Below are 18437 nucleotides of genomic sequence, written 5' to 3' on the forward strand. Positions count from 1 at the left end.
AAACTGCCAAATGATAATCCATGGTGACTTCAACTCACAGCTTGGCCAAGTACCTAATCAATGCACGTGTTGGAAAGTGTGGGAGCAAGGACACATCCCTGTCTTACTCCAGTACTTACAGGGAAGAAGTCAGATGTTCCTCCTGAATAGGAGCGTTCGCGCAACTGGAGAAATGCCAAATATCACCGGTATTTTTATTTTTCGGAAGGAAAAAAAATCACATGTCGGGCAATGATTGAATGGCCTTTTTCATGCATCTTATATATTGTAAAAATATGTAAATATCCTATTTCTTCTCAATAAAACGGTGCTTTTGTCAATACAGCATGAAAAAATACAGTAATATAAAAAATATTTCACAGCGGTTGCAGCCTGGTTTATGCATGCATAGAAATATATATGTATATCTTTAACCAACAATAATAGTTGATTATAATTAATACTAACACATTAAACTCCCTGTGAGTAAGAATAAAACTTAATTCACTTCAAGAAAGCATGTTGATATTTAGTTGCTGCCTTCGGTACAACAAGTTTTCCAAGCAAACCAAAACAGTTGTGTCTTTCCTCGCTCTGTACCTACTCCATCAGCTGGCTTGCTTCGTACGTCTGGCAGCACCAGGCTTCGATATGCCGTAACATTTTAGAGTCTAATAAATATTAAACTATGGATAGACCATATTTGCCATTTTTTGTACAAGTCAGATTATATACGAATGTCATTATTCATACACCTTTTTTGCTTCATACAGTCCAAAAACTGTGTTATTGACAGTGTCCTAACCTTCTTAGGGAAGAATATATAAATATACGAATTTTTAGGCGATATTTTGGGTGAAATAGCACAAGTAAGAGTAATTTACATTTTTTTAAACGTATTTGCTTAACCAATATCGTAAATATCGATCAGAAAAATAACACTGAAGTTTAACTAAGACCCCCTTAGCCCGTCAAAACGAAAACGAGACATGGTTTCTGGTGGTGTCTGGCAGATTTTCCTCTTCGCGCGAACGCTCCTATTCTTGACGGCACTCTAAGTATTTGAATACATGCCAGCTTTCAGCTGAATTATCCTTGCAGAGATTCCATGAAATCACAGAGTTCCAGTGTTACTTCCTGGTTTACTGTGTCAAACACATTTTTAAGATCCACATAGACTGCAAGCAGGCCTTGTCATTCCTCAAGGTGGCATTCCACGAGAACTTGAAGAGCTAGGATGCGGTCGAGTGTAGCCTTCTTGGGTGTAAATCTAGACTGCTCAGGACCCTGAAACTTTAACCAATGGTCTCATCAGGAGAATGTGAACAAGAACCTTGCCTGGTACACAGAGCACTGTAATACAATTTAGTTATTACAATCATGCTGATCTTTCCCTTTCCAGAAATAGGTAACCAAACCTTTACCCACCAAACCCTTTCTCCAGTGAGAAGGAATGATATCAGTCCGTCAAAGGGCTTCAATGACTGCATTTAATATCCTGAACAGGCTTCACCCCCAACTTTGATCAGTTCCGCCGGGATGCCACAAACAACAGCTCAGCCACTTCTTAATTTCCTGTAGAGAAGGCACCGTATCATCAGCTGGTTTATTGTCAGTGTTAAGCAAAATTTTGGAAAAAAGTAAGAGATCAAATATCTTTATTTCTTGATAAACATAATCTTATTACAGACAGCATGGATTCTGGAATAACAGATTGTGCCTTACAAAACTGCTCAGTATTAAAAAAAAAAAAAAAAAAAAAAAAAAAAAAGATAATCGGGATTGAAAATACCATCAGACTTAGGTTTTCAGAAAGTATTTAATGAAGTCCTCCATTTCATATTAATGGAACAATTTAAAAACCACAGCATTTCAGGCAATTTGTATTTTTGAACTGGGTATTGGGTGACGAATCCCAAATAACAAGTATCGATAAATGAAGCAGCAGACTGGTTAGAAATAACAAGCAGAGTTCCCCATGAGCTCAAGGACCAGTTCTTTTCACTATTTATTATTTATCTAAAAAACAGAATCATTTTGATGGCAGCGAAATCTGTTGTTGGCACAAATATTGAAAGTTGAGCAGATACTAAGGTGGACTATACATCTATCCAAAGCAACCTGAATAACGGAGTGGAAAATGACAATTGAAATTTGACCAAAGATATAAATATGAGTACCGCATATTCACTACCCCAGTGACAGAAGTATAAAATAAAAAACATCAAGGATTTATTATCAGTAGGGATTAAAAAGAAATAAAAAATAAAGTGTGTGGCAGCCATTAAGAAGGCAAACTGAATGCTCGCCTTCATTGTCACGATCACAAAACATCCGAAATAATCTTTAAGCTGTACACGTCACTAGATGTCCACACCTAGAATATTGTGTACAACTGGTGTAGGAAAACCACCCAATCTGTGTTAACCCATACTGTCCCAGCAGCGTAGATCTACGTCCCCTTCTAAAACGCCTGTGATGTAGATATATGACCTGCAGCACTGAGAAGTCATTGCAAGCAACCAAAGTGAAATGGAAGGTAATAACGCATCTCACTAACTTCTGACATTTCTCCGCTATGCTGTACAACACTGATTTAGGAACATGGGAGGTGGCTAACAGTCTTCACAGGCTCACTGCCGCTCTGCTCTCTCATTAACCTTGAAGAACTCAGAGGTCAAGTGGCACCAACCCAACTCGATTCAACCAACTTTCTGGCTTTGTTCATTACTTTTATTAATGCCATGGATATTATATTGATGTATTAAGCCCAATTAGCCAGAAAAAACATTCAAAATCAGTTCATAAGCTCACAGCCACTCTGCTCTCAGTAACCTTGAAGATTTCAGAGGTAGATTGGCACCAACCCAACTCAATTCAGCCAACTTTCCAGCTGTAGTAATTACTTTTATTAATGCCAGGGATCTTGTATTGATGTATTAAGCCCACTTAGTCAGAAAAAAAAAATCCAAAATCGGCCGGCATAGAGGAATATTTCCCCCCCCCCCGTGTGGTATGGGTTAAGCAAAGAATGCGTAGAATCACTGAGGTAGGGAGATCGTCGTCAAAACAATTACCTGTTAAATGTTGATTCACACTATTCATCATGTCATGTAACCATCCCATCAGCATTTATTCTGTTTCTTACTTTAAGGTGAACGGAGGAAGGAAAACCAAATCATAAAAAAAAAAATAATCCATACACCTGATTATGGGTGTCCTCCATTCATAAAAATAAGGGATGGAAATAGATGTGATATGTAATGTGCATGTAGTGTGGTGTGGACAGTTAGGGGAAGAGGTATATGAGAGTACTACCGGTGTTCCTGGGCCAAAAATGTGAACACTGTAATCCTGTTTGTTCTAGCTCAATTTTTCTTTCTCTTCCAAAATGACCATGTACCTTTTATGCTTTGGAAGAGGGATTATAAAAGGTCTAGGAGCTTTCTATTTCTGCTTTTGCAAACAAACACACACAATTTGTGCTCACTTGTTTACTATTACCAGTGACCTCAAATGACCTCGGAGGTCAAACTCACATAGCTTATGTCTGAACTAGAGCTCATGTGAGCTTCCATGCCAAAAATTGGGCTGCAGGGGTACCCGACGTTGCCCGGGCCAAAAAGGCGAACATTCTACCGGTGACCTCAAATGACCCAGAACTGAATTTTGACCCCCCTAAACCATCCTTGGCTCACCCTGATTCAGAATATATAAGGGTCTTGGGGTCTCTGGCCCTTGGTTTGGTCGTGATTGAAGGACAAACGAACAAACATACAAACAAAAAACATGGCACTTTTATTTATATAGATGCTGCTGTACTCTCTGTGTTAATGAAAACACTATAAAGGTTCAGCAAAAGGACGAAATCTAATTGACACCAAGCAGTTCGTCATCATGACGCACTGGGCACATATCGTTCCATCCCGTCGCTGTTTTTCAAGAAGAATATCTTGAACTGACGAGACAGTGCTAAGCCCAACCATTGCCGAATCGTTACTGGTAGTGTGTACGACACCCCGTGGTGGTTACTGTCAAAGTGGGATTTGCTAGATACGAAGTACTGGAAGGTTATCAGTTCTTCTCGTATATTTCAGTTACGTGTCAGAGTTGCCAGTTAACCTGCTATTTGTAAGCAAAGGTATTTTGTAAAGTTATGAATTAAATTACGCTCATTTTCTCTATAATGAAAATATATATATATATATATATATATATATATATATATATATATATAATAGTGGAGAGATTGGGCAAATAAGGATTGGAGCAAATTGGGGATGTGGAAGATGTGTGCAAGTTATTGACAGAAGAAATCTGTGCAGCATGTGAGCTGCTGTGTGGGATGAAGAGAAGACAGCATGGTGGAATGAAGGGGTGGGACAGGGAAAGCATATAGTGAGTGGATGAGGAACAGGAGTGTTGAGGAAGTTGAGAGAAGGAAGAGAGAGTTATATGTAGAGAGAATGTGAGAGGTGAAAAGATTAGTAGGAGAGAGTAAGAAGAGAGTGGATGAGGAATTTTGAAGGAATTTGAGGGTAAAGTGGAGGAAATCTAAGAAAATGTTCTGCAAAGAGGTAAGGAGAGTAAGACAGGGTGTCAAAGCAGTTAGTCGGGGAGAAAAAAAAAAAAGTGGAGAAGGGAGAAAAAGTGAGAGGATGGAAAGAACACTTTAATGAATTTTTAAACAAAGAGAATGAATGTAATGCGAGTGTATGTGGCTGGGAATGGCTGGGAGACAGAGGGATGTGAGAATAGAGAAGAAATCAGTAGGATGGAAGTTGTGGAAGCAAAGAAGAAAGTCAAAATGGGGAAAGCCCAAGGAATTCATGGAATGTGTGGTGAAATGCTGAAGTGCGGGTGAGAGATAGTAGCAGAATGGATGTGGAAGATGTGCAGATTGGCCTGGGAGGAAGGTAGAGTCCCGAAGGAGTGGAAGTCAGGTATAATTATTCCCCTGTACAAAGGAAAATGGGTGAAAGAAATGTGTGGCAATCACAGGGGCATATGTCTTCTTCATGTAACAGGAAAAGTATATGGAGGGATACTTATTGTCAGAGTTAGGGAAATAGCACAGGAATTAGTTGGAGAAGAACAGGGAGGTTTTAGGAGGGGAAGAGGTTGTGTAGATCAGATACTCATTCTTAGGTCTTTAGTGGAAAGTTTCTACAGAAGGGAAAGAAGTTGTATATGGCCTTCATGGATTAGGAGAAAGAATATGACAGGGTGGATAGACAAGGATTGTGGAAAGTATTAAGAATATATGGAGTAAATGGGATGTTGATGAATGCTGTGAAGAGTATATATGAGGGTGCTAAGGCTGCAGTGCGTGTGGATAGTGAACTGAGTGAGTTTTTCTATTTGAAGGCTGGGTTGAAGTGGATGTCATGTCCCCATGGTTGTTCAGTCTGTATATGGATGGGGTTATAAAAGAGATACAAGGTACGGCAGTGGATGTTGGAGCAGCCCTAATGAGAGAGGGCAGTGTTTAGAAACTCCCTGTACTGTTGTTTGCAGTGCTGGGCAGGTGCGCAAACTCTTGTCCAAAGCGCAATTGCGCACCGTTGCCTCCAGTGAATATTGTTTGCGCATTGTGCACCGCACGAGACCATGCGCAATATTGCGCTTGCGCACATGAAAATGCAGGTGCGCAAGCACAAATTTAGTTGCGCTTGCACAACTAAATTTGCTCTTGCGCACCTGCCTTGTGCACCTGTCCTGTGGATTGCCTACTGTGCAACCCAAGGGACACGTGGTCTTGGGAACTTCCCGTATGTCTGGACAAGGGATGGGGGAGGCTCGGGTGGGTTGCGAGGGTTCTGCTGGGGGGAGGCGGGAGGGATTGAGGGTAGTAGCATTTCTTAAAATGCTTCAACAGAGATAATGTATTTTAATATATTTTTATTAGTATTATTAGTAAATAATAATAAATTAAAAATATATTATTTATTAAGAGTAGCATATGCAATTCCCTACAAAAATCATTAAAACATTTAAATCAAATATCCACAGCCTAATAATTTATTAGGCTGTGGATATTTGATTTAAATAATATGCTTTTATGATTTTTGTAAGGAATTACACATGCTATTGTATATCTACACTGAATTATTAAATAAAATGTCTTGTAAAAATGCAGATAAAAGTAAAACTGGCAACATCACAGCCTTTGTTTCCCTGTCCCTCCGAACTGTGGATTGCGCATTGCGCTTGCGCAAGGTCCTTCTTCGTTTGCGCTGCCCACCACTAGTTGTTTGCAAATGATACTGTGTTGTTAAGTGTAGACGAAGGGGAGCTGCAAGGCTTGGTGGATGTGTTTGGGAGAGTGTGTAAGAAACGGAAACTAAATGTGAATGTAGGGAAGAGTAAAGTTACGGTCTTCGTGAGAAGTGAAGTCAGTGAATGTACAGTGAGGTTGGATGAGGAGGAAATGGAAAATGTGAGTGCGTTTAAGTACCTGAGTAGTGTGATGAGTAAGGATGGAAGTTTAAGTTTAGAGGATGAAGTGCTAGAAAGGGTACTCAAAGGTTGCTGGTTCCTTGAAAGCAGTGATAAGAAACAGGGAAATGAGCATGGAAGTGAAAAAGTTACTGCATGACAGCATTGTGATACCAACTCTACCGTATGCAAGTGAAGCTTGGACCTCGTTGGAGGGACACAAGTCAAGACTGAGAGCAGTGGAAATGAGTTATTTGAGAGGAGCATGGTGATTCACATGGAGAGACAGACTGATAAATGAGGAAGTGAAGCAGCGCTGTGGTGTGGATGTGGATGTGATAGAAAGCATTAGGAGAAACACACTGAGGTGGTTTGACCATGTGGAGATGATGGAGAGCGAGAGACCGACGGGGAGAGTGTATGTGGGTGAGGTGGAGAGGGAGAGAGGGAGAGGGAGGACAAGGATGAGATGGAGGGATGGAGTGGAGAGGTATATGAGAGAGGGGTGTGTGAACTGACAGCAGGGCAGTGAAATTGCGAGGGACAGGGCGACATGGAGATGATTTGTGTGTGGCCATCCCTTATGGGATTAAGGCGTCTGGCAACAGATAGATAGAGATAGATTCTCTATAATGTTTTATTATGTGACTTTATTATTTATATTATGTAATTTTATTTCAGTTTGTATGCCAAATAATTTAGAGCAGTGGTTCCCAAACTGGGGGCCATGGCCCCCTTGGGGGCCATATATCAGAATGTAGGGGGCCATAATCTTAACCGAAGGAGTTTAACGAGTAGGTAGTCAGTGGAGAGAACTTACACAGGTTCAGTACAGGTTTGTGCAATGCCTTGCTGCCAGACACATAAGTAATACGTCCTTTTTTTTTTTTTTTTTTTTTTTTTTTGCCTGTGTAATTACCTTTTTTTATCTGATTCTGTGTTGTTGACATAAAATAAGGCATAGAGATGTATTAGGGGAGTAGATTATTTAACTCAATCTAATTCTAAGGCTTCCTAAACTATGGATTCTGTATGATAATCTGGGAAAGGAAGCTTGATAATCGATTTTGTTGACAAAATCAAAGCTTTCATTCTTAAGATGGAGAATTGGAGACGCAAAGTTGGAGTGGGAAACTTGGCAATGTTGGAGACAGTGTCAGAAATTGCAGAGGAGTCTGATGCTGCTACGCAGAACTTGATTACCCAACATCTTGAGGCCTTGGAAAAGGAATTTAAAAGATACTTCCCAGATATCCAAAGCCTAACTTCTCGGCTAGTAAGGTTCCCCTTCACTGCTCCAGTGACATGCATACCTGATGACAATGATGATGCCCAAACTGAGCTGTTGACACTTCAAGAGGATTCAGGAGCCAGGATGAAGTTTGAAACTGTATCTCTCACAGTATTTTGGTCATCAATGGCAGCTTCATACCCAAACTTATGTGACTTGGCTTTTTCACGACCTCATACCATTTTCATCAACTTATTCATGTGAGGCTGCATTCCCTCAACTACTCCACATTAAAACGAAACATCGCAACAGACTTGAAGTGAAGCATGACCTACGGTGTGCTTTAAGTGAAACAAAACCAAGAATCAAGAAGCTTGTTGATAATCTGCAACAACACCCTTCACACTGAGTGGAATGGGGATTCAAATGAAGGAAAAATGAACCTGGCATGAATGTTCAGAAGCAAATGGTCTGGGAGGAGGTGGGTGTGTCGCAATTGAAGGCCATGGTTGTGGCAGATAATTATGACTCACTATGATAGCATATCATTTCAGAATTATAAAGTTATCAGATTTGTAAGATTCAAAGATCAGATCAAATTGCGTGGGATTAATACACTTTTTCAATCCAGTGAATTTTTTTTTTATTGCTGAATCAGTTTTTCGCAATAATGCAGTTTTTAAGTACTCTAAGTATGGATTTTTTTAATGTGCATTTTATTAGCCTATTCCTTTAGTATCATTTCAATAACTCTATAAGATTCAGCTAAGACAAAATACACATTTCTTTATTAATACTTAACAAAAGAGAAAATAACAAATGGAATCAATAAAATTACAGGAATTGCTAGAGTGATTTTTATATGGACATGATGAGTGTAGGACTGGTGTAGACAGTGACTGTAGTCATGGGTTATGGTTGGGGAAGGGGGGCCATGGACATGGATCATGTATGAAAAGTGGGTAACGACCAGAAAAAGTTTGGGAACCACTGATTTAGAGTGTTACATAGGAAAGCCTGAGGTATTTTGAATGTCTCTACGTGATAACAGTTGCTCCTTCGAGAAAATAACAGAGCTCTGGAGAGGTGGGGAAGGCTATGTAAGGAGGTGGAAGAGCTTAGGGGAGTCAGTTTCATTTCAGTTTTAGTTTCAGTGCAGTTCAGTGTCAGTGCGGCCTAGAGAAGATTATATAGCACCGGTACTTGTGAAAACAGTGAAGTGTAGTTGGCAAGCATTAAGTGTAATTATTTGGTGAATAAAGACGGCCAACTTGAGAAGCCAGTGTTTATTTATCACGCCTGAGCCGATCTTGTTGTTGCACACCAAAAGGCTGACCATAGGAAGAACAACACACTGGACAATGTCCTTCCTATACTGAACTACTGCTTTTGAAGCATGTGGCAGTATGGGACGGGAATGTAACAGTGCTGTCAGGAGTGGGATCATTAAGTGCTGAGGTAAGTCTAATCTTAGACATGGAGCATGGGGGTGTGTGGACAAGGAGCCGAGCTGTGCAGGAGGAGGTGTCCCTGGGTGCCATAATGGTGCTATTACAAGCACAAAGTGAAGGACAGAACGAGCCCAATGAACCACTACAGGCACAACGTGAAGAACAGAAAGAGCTCAAGAACGAACTCAAAGAACAACTACAGGCACAAAGTGAAGAACAAAGAATGATATGAACGTCTTCAAAAGATGTTACAGGAGCAACAGGAGGAGTTACAACTGAGGATACAGGCACAGCTAGATACTTGCATGGGAGGTGGGAGAATTTAAGGAAGAAAAGCAAAGGTTGAAGGAGGAAGGATACACTGAGCTACAGCAGATGAAGTGTTAGGTGAGCAATAATGTGATGGAGTGCAGACAGCATGTAGACAACCAACTGAAGATAGTGAGGGAATAGTGATGGAGTGCAGACAACATGAAAATGACTAGTTGAAGCATGTAGTCGACCATGTGAAGATAATTAGTGTTAGAATTAAGGCTGTAGAGTAATATTGCACTACTGAGCCTCAGGTTAGTGTACAGGGTCGAGCATAAGAAAAAAAATTGGACAGTGTATGGTGAATCTTGATGAATCCCAAACATCTAAAGGTAACATTACATGGCTGAATAATCATAATGCAGAATTTTTAAGTCCTGGACCTAATTATGATGCCCCAGTTTTTAGGCCCCAGACCAGTTAAGTGCATGGCTATAAAGGGTCCAATTAACCCTATGGGGTTGCTGGGCCGAACAAAATGTGTGTGTGCTAGAGTCAGCCACCACGAAAACTCACTACTTCGTGCCGCGATACACACACACACATACACACACACACACACACACACACATATCTATCTATCTATCTATCTGCGTGTATATATATAATATATATATATATATAGATAGATATATATATATATATATATATATATATATATATATATATATATATATATATATATATATATATATATATATATATATATATATATAGATAGATATATAGATATATAGAGAGATATATATAATATATATATATATATAGATAGATATATATATATATATATATAGATAGATAGATAGATAGATAGATAGATGTATCGCTCTGTGTAAATACACTTTTCATAATTGAATGTTGGTTTTAGGGTCACTTTAAAACTAAATAGTTGTATTTTATCGCAGTATGTTCAAAAAGGGAAAACAAAGAAAATAAAAAGTCACAATGATGAGTTGAAGTTAGGCAAAAACCAAAAATTTTATACCTCTCTGTACAAAAATGTTCAGAAAAAAAAAAACTATTAAAGGTATATAATTCTGATTTAAATCATGCAAAACTACAATAAATTACCTTTACAATGCTATATAGATTTTGGTTATTTATTCACGTTCTTGCGCAGTAAAGCGAAAGGAAAAAGTTGCAATTTTTTTTTTATGATTCTCGACCGTTTATTCACTTTGCAATATTTTTCTTTGATCGGTCAGTGTAAATACAGCTTTTACGATTCATTGCTGGTTGTGGTATCATTTTAAAGCTGAACAGTTGTAGTTTAATATATTCAAAAAAGGAAAACAAAGAAAATAAAAGTCAAAATGACGAGGTGAAATGTGAAGACCACAAATTTTATACCTTGCAGCAGAAAAATATTCAGCAATAAAAATCTAGTAAATATATATAAATCTGGTTTATACCATGCGAAACTACATTACCTTCACAGTGTTATATAGATTATAGTTATTTATGCATTGTATTGCGCGGTAAAACGAAAGGAAAAAAATGCACAATTATACTACGATTCTCGGCCGCATATTCTTATTATTTTATTTCTCTGTGTAGATACAATTTTCACTACTGAATGCTTGATGTCGTGTTATTTTGAAGCTGAACAGTTGTAGTTTATAGCAGAATGTTCAAAAAAGAAAAGCAAAGAATATAAAAGTTAAAATGACACATATGTGCAAAGAAAATTGCGAGGCAATTATGTGACCTCCAACCGTCATGACAACTACCGTACAGTGCATCTGCCTTGTTCCCTGCCCTGAGACAAAGCCAGGAGCCATACCACACGCGCACTGCCTGTCACACACAAAGCAATGATCCCACGACATCATGTCCAAGTTTCTTTGTTATGACGCGTAAATACAATTTATGTTGAATGTTTTACAAAAGTTTTTTAAACTGACAATTAAAAGCGTCATTGCAATCTCTGAGGCTGGATTTGAAATGACCCTCAAGATCGTCATCGAAATCTCAAAGGGTTAGGAGAAACATCAGGAATCTGATGGCAAAGTATCTTGGGAAACTTACCATGCACAGTTTGAGTTACCTGCTGATCAGAATGGTTGAGATGAAAGGCAGAGGGCAGTGAAGCTTGCTACCAGTCTTAAAGGTGCCCCAATCAGTGGAGGAGAGGAACAGTTATCTGTCCCTAGTAGAAATGCTGGAGCGCAGATCTGGGACCATGTACCAGACTGAGGTTTACAGGGCAAGATTCCAGACCTGCGTACGAGCTCAAGGCAAACCCTCCGGAGGCTTGCTCATGATCTGGAGGGTATGGCACACGAGGCGTACCCCCGAGCAGTACCTAACCTGCTGGCTGTTCTTCTGAGGGACCAGTTCATTGATATTCTTGATTGTGCAGAGTTGAAAGTGCAAATGATGCAGGCACAACCCAGAAGCATGCAAGAAGCACTAGCCAAGGCTCTGGAATTTGGGTCATATGTCAAGTCCAGTACATCCACTTTTCAGGCAGGTTGTAGAGCAGGATTCAAGGGAAGAAATGGGCAGGAGAAATTTGAGGGAAGTTGCTGGTACTGTGAAAAGCCAGGACATAGGAAAGAGGACAGCTAAAGAGGAATAGTAAACAGAAGATCAGAGGAAGATGCTGGTATTGTGAGAAGCCAGGACATCGGAAAATGGACTGCTACAAGTTGTAGTGAGAACAGGAGAAGATCAGAGGAGGTTGCTGGTTCTGCGAGAAGCCAGGACACAAGAAGATGGATTGTTACAAATGGAAGACGGAGCAAGAACGGAGAAGTGCAAGGAAATCTACAATTGTAACTAAAGGGTGTTGGACATGTAGTGAGGTAGGACACTTTAGTTCTGAGTGTCCAAAGAAGAAAAAGGAGGATAAGAGGAAGGCTGCAGAAAACCAGAAAGAAGCAGAAAACTAGTGGTGGCTGGTGTTAAGGGGCAACCACCGGCCGGCTTTTCCCAAGTAGCCCCACTACCAAGAAAGTGCAAGAGAACTGCCATTGACAGTGTGCAGGTAGATGGAACAATAAACAGCAAGAAGTGTTCCCTGGTGACTTATTCAGCCTCAGAGCAGACTTTTATGAGGCCTGATGTGTTACATCATCAGTATCTGCCTGAGTCATCAGAAAAATTGTGTGGCATAACTGGGCACCTTGTGTTGAGTAGACTGTAGCACCAGTCGAGCAGGGCAGTACTCCCGAGGTGGATGGAAAGCTGATGACAGGGAGTGCTGGAGCTCCCGTTTCATCAGCCCTCAGGAATAGTTCCTGACCATTCCCCTTTGCTGAACTTTTTCAGTGTCTCAGTTACACAGAGAGTAGGCCAGCATGCTCTCCAGTACAAATTTCTCTATCTACACCAAACTACTTGCACAGTACACACTACACTTCCTATTCAAAATTTAACTAAAATGGCGTCTATTCACCAAGCCTCGGAGTCCCCAGGGGGAAGGGACCATAAATGCCCCCACCATCTGCCCCTCTCCCGGTGATGACTCGAGGTGCCTGGAACCACTGTCTGACTCTCTTCTTCATTTCTGCAACATTCGCGGCCTTTCTTCTAACTTTCGCTCTTTTGAGCACCACCTCTCCTCCTCTAAACCTCACCTTCTTCTTCTAACGGAGACTCAGCTGTCTGAGGCAACTGACAGCAAACCCTTTTCTGTATCCTCCTACTTTCTCTATACTCATTTCAAAGCCAAAGGTGGCTGTTGTGTATATATACGCAACGACTTATCTTGCTCTCGTGTTCCTGAACTCGATTCTTCTGAAATCTCTACACTCTGGCTTCAGCTTTCCTGTCATTCTCTGACTAAATATATCTGTGCTGTTTACTTATCCCCTAATTCTACCGACTATCAAAAATTCTTCGACTATCTTACTTCTACGATGGAACACATTCTATCCATTTCTCCTTTCTCTGAAATCTCCATTCTAGGAGATTTCAATGTTCACCACCACCTTTGGCTCTCCTCTCCTTTCACGGATCCACCTGGTGAACAAGCCTAAATCTTTTCCATCCTTAATGACCTAGAGCAGCTTGTACAGCACCCTACCCGTATCCCCGACCGCCTTAGAGAGAGCTCCAACATACTTGACCTCTTCCTCACAACTAATCCTTCTGCTTACTCTGTTAATCTTTTCTCTCCGTTGGGCTCCTCCAATCACAACCTTATTACCTTAACCTGTCCTATCACTCTGGTATGGCCTGTGGACCCTGCAGGGAAACGTCGTCTGTGGCATTTTGGAGCCGCGGACTGGGAGGCCCTCAGGCAGTACTTCTTTGATTTTCCCTGGAATGAGTATTGCTTCCATGGCCGTGAGCCATCTGAGTGTGCCTTGCGCATTACGGAGGTTATTCTCTCGGGCATGGAAGCATACATTCCTTTCTCATATCCTTTGACTAACGCAAGAAAGCCTTGGTTTAATCACGCTTGTTCTAATGCTGTCCGCAACAAGGAGAGGGCCTACACAAGGTACCGTAGCCAACTCACCCCTGAATCACATCATCTTTACGTTTCTGCCCGGAATCATGCTAAGTCTGTTCTTCGCTCTGCTAAAAATAATTTCATCCATACTAAATGCCCTCAACTCTCCAACTCTCCAACTCGAATCTTCCCGCTCCTTCTGGCACCTTGCCAAAAATCTTTCTAACAACTTTACCTCATCATCCTTCCCTCCTCTTTTCTACTCTGATGATTCTGTAACTATTTCTTCTACTGATAAAGCAGATCTCTTCGCACAGACTTTCTCCTCCAATTCCACCTTAGACGATTCCGGTGCTGTTCCTCCATCACTTCCCCCCTCTGACTTCCTCATGGCTGACATTAAAATTTCTTCAGTTGATGTATTTTCTGCCATCACTGGCCTCAGTACTAAGAAGGCATATGGGCCTGATGGGGTCCCTCCTGTTGTTCTCAAGAACTGTGCTTCTGTGCTTACACCCTACCTAGGCAAACTCTTTCGCCTTTGTCTATCAACTTGTACCTTTCCTTCTTGCTGGAAGTTTGCTCTCATTCAGCCAGTCCCAAAGAAGGGTGACCACTCCCAACCCTCCAACTATCGTCCAATTGCTTTAACGTCCTGTATTTCAAAAGTTTTCGAGTCAATTCTCAATAGAAAAATTTTAAGGCATCTTTCCTATCACAACCTTCTTTCCGATCGTCAGTACGGGTTCCGTCAGGGACGCTCCACTGTCGATCTTCTCACCTACCTTTCAGACTCCTGGTCATCCTCCTTTCGGGACTTTGGCGAAAGCTTTGCCATTGCACTTGACATCTCAAAGGCTTTCGATCGAGTCTGGCATAAATCTTTTAATTTCCAAACTGCCCTCCTACGGTTTCTATCCTTCTATCTGTGCCTTCATCGCTAGCTTCCTTTCTTGTCGTTCTATCGCCGCTGTTGTAGATGGCCATCGTTCTCCTAGATCTATCAACAGTGGTGTTCCTCAGGGCTCTGTCCTATCACCAACTCTCTTCCTTTTATCCATCAATGATCTTCTAAGCTGTACATCTAACCCTATCCACTGATACACTGATGACTCCACCCTTCACCTTTCCATTCGGTTCCTGCAATGCCCATCTCAACAGTTACTTCAACAAACAAGGGATGAGGCTATGGCACACCTAATGTCTGACTTGGCTCGTATCTCTGACTGGGGTAAAAATAATATGGTTGTTTTTAATGCATCTAAGACTCAGTTCTTACACCTATCAACCCGACAAAATCTTCCACAGGTATACCCACTAATGTTTAATAATATTCAGCTTAATCCTGCATCATCCTTGAATGTGCTTGGGGTTTCATTTACTCGGGACTTATCTTGGAAAAATCATATTACATCTCTTGTAAAAATATGCTTCCAAGAGATTGGGTGTGCTAAGCCGACTTCGCTCTTTCTTTACCCCTGCACAATTGTTGACTCTATACGGGGGTTTTATCCGCCCCTGTGTGGAGTACAACTCTCATGTGTGGGGAGGCTCCTCACATACAGCTCTTCTCAATAGGGTGGAGTCAAAGACTTTTCGTCTCATTAACTCTCCTCCTCTTACTGACTCCCTTCAACCTCTGTCTCTTCGCCGCACTGTTGCATCTTTATCTCTTTTCTATCGCTACTTTAATGGTCACTGCTCCTCTGAACTGTCTGCTTGCATTCCTCCACCTCTACGACGGGCGCGTAGCACCTGTCTGGCAGCAAACTCTCATCCCTTTTCTGTCCAACTCTCTAATGCAAGAGTTAACCGTTACTCCCAGTCTTTCATTTATGCAACAGGTCAACTCTGGAACTGTCTCCCTGTGTCTGTATTTCCTGCTGCCTATGATCTCCAGTCTTTCAAATGCAGGTGTCCAGGCATCTCAAAATGATTGGATCTTGAATTTGGCTCTCTATTGTATTTTGTTTTTCTCTTGGAAGGAACTGTTACTGCGGGCTCATGGCCTTTGGTTCCTTCTTCCTCGCATTAAAAAAAAAAAAAAAGAACTGAGGGGACCTCTGGACCTCTGGGTTGAAATGGCAGGGCAAAAGGCCACGCTACCAGTCTACATAGATGAAGGATCCTTGCCTTCTCGGTCTGGACCACCTGATGTCCATGGGATTTTAGCTGGACTTCTGCTCCATGAGGTTGAAGGTTCGAGGAATGTCGGTTCCCCTCGTGACAGTGAGACATACCAGTTCTGGCGACGAGGTGAAGGCACTCTGCACTACAGTGAAACCCCCAAGATCAGAACTATTGCCCCAGTGCAAAGTGAGTGGCTCTTTTGACAGCTGTCCAGGGGAAGTGGAGCCTGATGTACAGTGCAAGACAAAGGCTGGTGTGATGATGGAGAAAACCTTGGTGGAAACAGGTGCTGGTGAGGTGCCTCTAACGGTGGCCAATTTTTCCCATGAGCCACAGAAGATCAACGAGGGAGAAATTGTGGGACTGAGCCAGGCAGTAGACCCTGAGTGGCATCAGTGGATGGCCTGTAAAAGGAGTGTAGTCAAAGAAGATGGGAATCTGCTAAACCATGTACAAGACCTATTTTCAAGGAGTTGCCAGTGCCTGGATGACTCACAACTGCTGCAGTTAAGGCAACTGCTAGTGAAGTTTGCTGATGTCTTTTCCACCAGAGACCTAGACCTGGGATGCACAGATCTGGTACAGCACTGTATCGACACTGGAGGCTGGTGCCAGCTTAATGGCAAGAAATGGAGAAGGTGATGGAGAATCTTCAAATACAGGGAGTAATAGAAAGGCCCAGCAGTCCTTGGGCATCAGCAGTTCGGTAAGGAAGAAGGGCGGCTCTGTAAGGTGTTGTGTGGATTGTTGAGCTTTGAATAAAGTGACAGTGGAGGATGCATACCCCTTGCCAAGAATTGATGACACGCTGGATGCTCTGTCAGGTGCCAAGTGGTTCTCCACTGTAGACATGAAGGCAGGATATCACCAGGTCAAGGTAGCAGAAAAGGACAAGGAAAAAACAGCCTTTTTATATGGACAGGTTTTATAGAAGTTCAAAGTGATGCCATTTGGCATATGAAATGCCCCGGCTACTTTTGAGCATCTCATGGAACGAGCACTGGAAGGCCCGCACTGGCAGATAGCTCTCATCTATGTTTATGATGTAATTGTGTTTGGATGGAATTTCGACCAGGAACTGGAAAGGCTGTGAGAGGTGTTCAAGGATCCTAGCAGCATTCCTCAAGCTGAACCCCCAGAAGTGCTACTTGTTCCAGAAGGAAGTGAAGCACTTGCGACACACTGTAGGTGAAGGTGGCGTCCGTACTGATCCAGAGCAGATAGCTGTGAAAAACTGGCTGTTACAACTTGTGTGAAGAAACTATGGAGTTTCCTGGGCTTGTGTATCTACTATCAGAAAGACCAGAAGAGGATGAAGATGGAGGATGCAGATTTACAACCAGTGCTAGAGTGGCTGCAGTGGAATACAGTGCGCCCATCTTGGGAAAAGGTTTTCAAGTTCAGCCCTGCAACTTAAGTGCTACTGGAGTCAATGGGACCTTCTTCATTTGAAGAATAGACAACTGGAGTGGGAGACACCTGATGGCCTTAGAAAGTACTGGTAACTGGTGGTTCCGAAGAAAATGAGGTCCGAGTTCTTGGGCGAGTCCCATAACCAGTGGATCACTAGTGCGCACCTGAGAGTGAAGAAAACTCTAAGTAGGTTGCGACAGAGGTTTTACTGGACTGGCAACCAGCAGGACGTTGAAGAGTAAGGGAACCATTAAAAGTGGTTGCACCCCTCTTCAGCTGTACCAAGTGGGTGCACCGAAGGAATGAGTCACGGTGGACATTGCTGGACCTCTGCCAGTCACTGAAAGAGGAAACCAGTATATATATGTGTTGCCATGGACTACTTCACAAAGTGGCCAGAAGCCTATGCCATCCCCAGTCAAGAGGCTGCGAGTGTTGCTCAGGTGTTGGTTGACCAATTTTTCTGTCACTTTGGGATGCCACAAGAGCTACATTCAGACCAGGGTAGAAACTTCAAGTCTTCTTTGTCCTGTGAATGCTGCAGGGTTCCTGGGGGTCAAGAAGCCCAGGACGAGCCCACTAAGGCCACAGTAGGATGCGATGGTGGAGAAATGCAACTGGGACAAGAACTGAGCAAGTACTGTGTAGAGGGACAGAGGGAGTAGTACCAGAAATTACCTAGGTTGCTGATGGCATATCGGTGTGCATCCCACGAGGCTACTGGCTACACCCATGCAAAACTGATGTTGGGATTTGAGTTACGTGTACCAGTTGACCTGTTAACGGGAAGACCAGCGGGTGAGGAGCTGCATACAGACACTTTCAGCCATGAGAAGCATATTCAGAAAAGTAGAATGGCAAGACAAGTGAAGTGAAATTCAAGGATGGCAACAGAGTTTGGCTGTACAATCCTCAGCGGAAGAAGGGACAATCATCGAATCTGCAGAGCCTGTGGGATGGGCCCTTCACTGTGATGGACTGCCTGTCAGACGTAAGGTGCCAAATTTGGGGAGGCAAGAAGTCTCGCCCTAAGGTGGTACACATGAATCGTCTGTGGCAGTACCTTGGGCCAGGCCATGCA

At 42.1% G+C, this 18437-nt stretch overlaps 1 protein-coding gene across 1 annotated transcript; it reads left to right on the top strand.

Annotated features, from left to right (window-relative positions):
* Nucleotides 1-7465: 7465 nt before the first annotated feature.
* On the top strand, nucleotides 7466-8057 carry LOC145389615 (zinc finger BED domain-containing protein 5-like; the record flags this gene model as incomplete). The annotated part of the gene is made up of 2 exons (XM_080264860.1): nucleotides 7466-7807; nucleotides 7914-8057. Coding segments are annotated over 2 exons (486 nt in total), but the record flags the coding sequence as incomplete, so codon positions are not given.
* Nucleotides 8058-18437: the final 10380 nt, after the last annotated feature.

Source organism: Coenobita brevimanus, chromosome 14, assembly GCF_032717465.1.
Source record: "Coenobita brevimanus isolate Jiangsu-jjx chromosome 14, ASM3271746v2, whole genome shotgun sequence".
Taxonomy (NCBI): domain Eukaryota; kingdom Metazoa; phylum Arthropoda; class Malacostraca; order Decapoda; family Coenobitidae; genus Coenobita; species Coenobita brevimanus.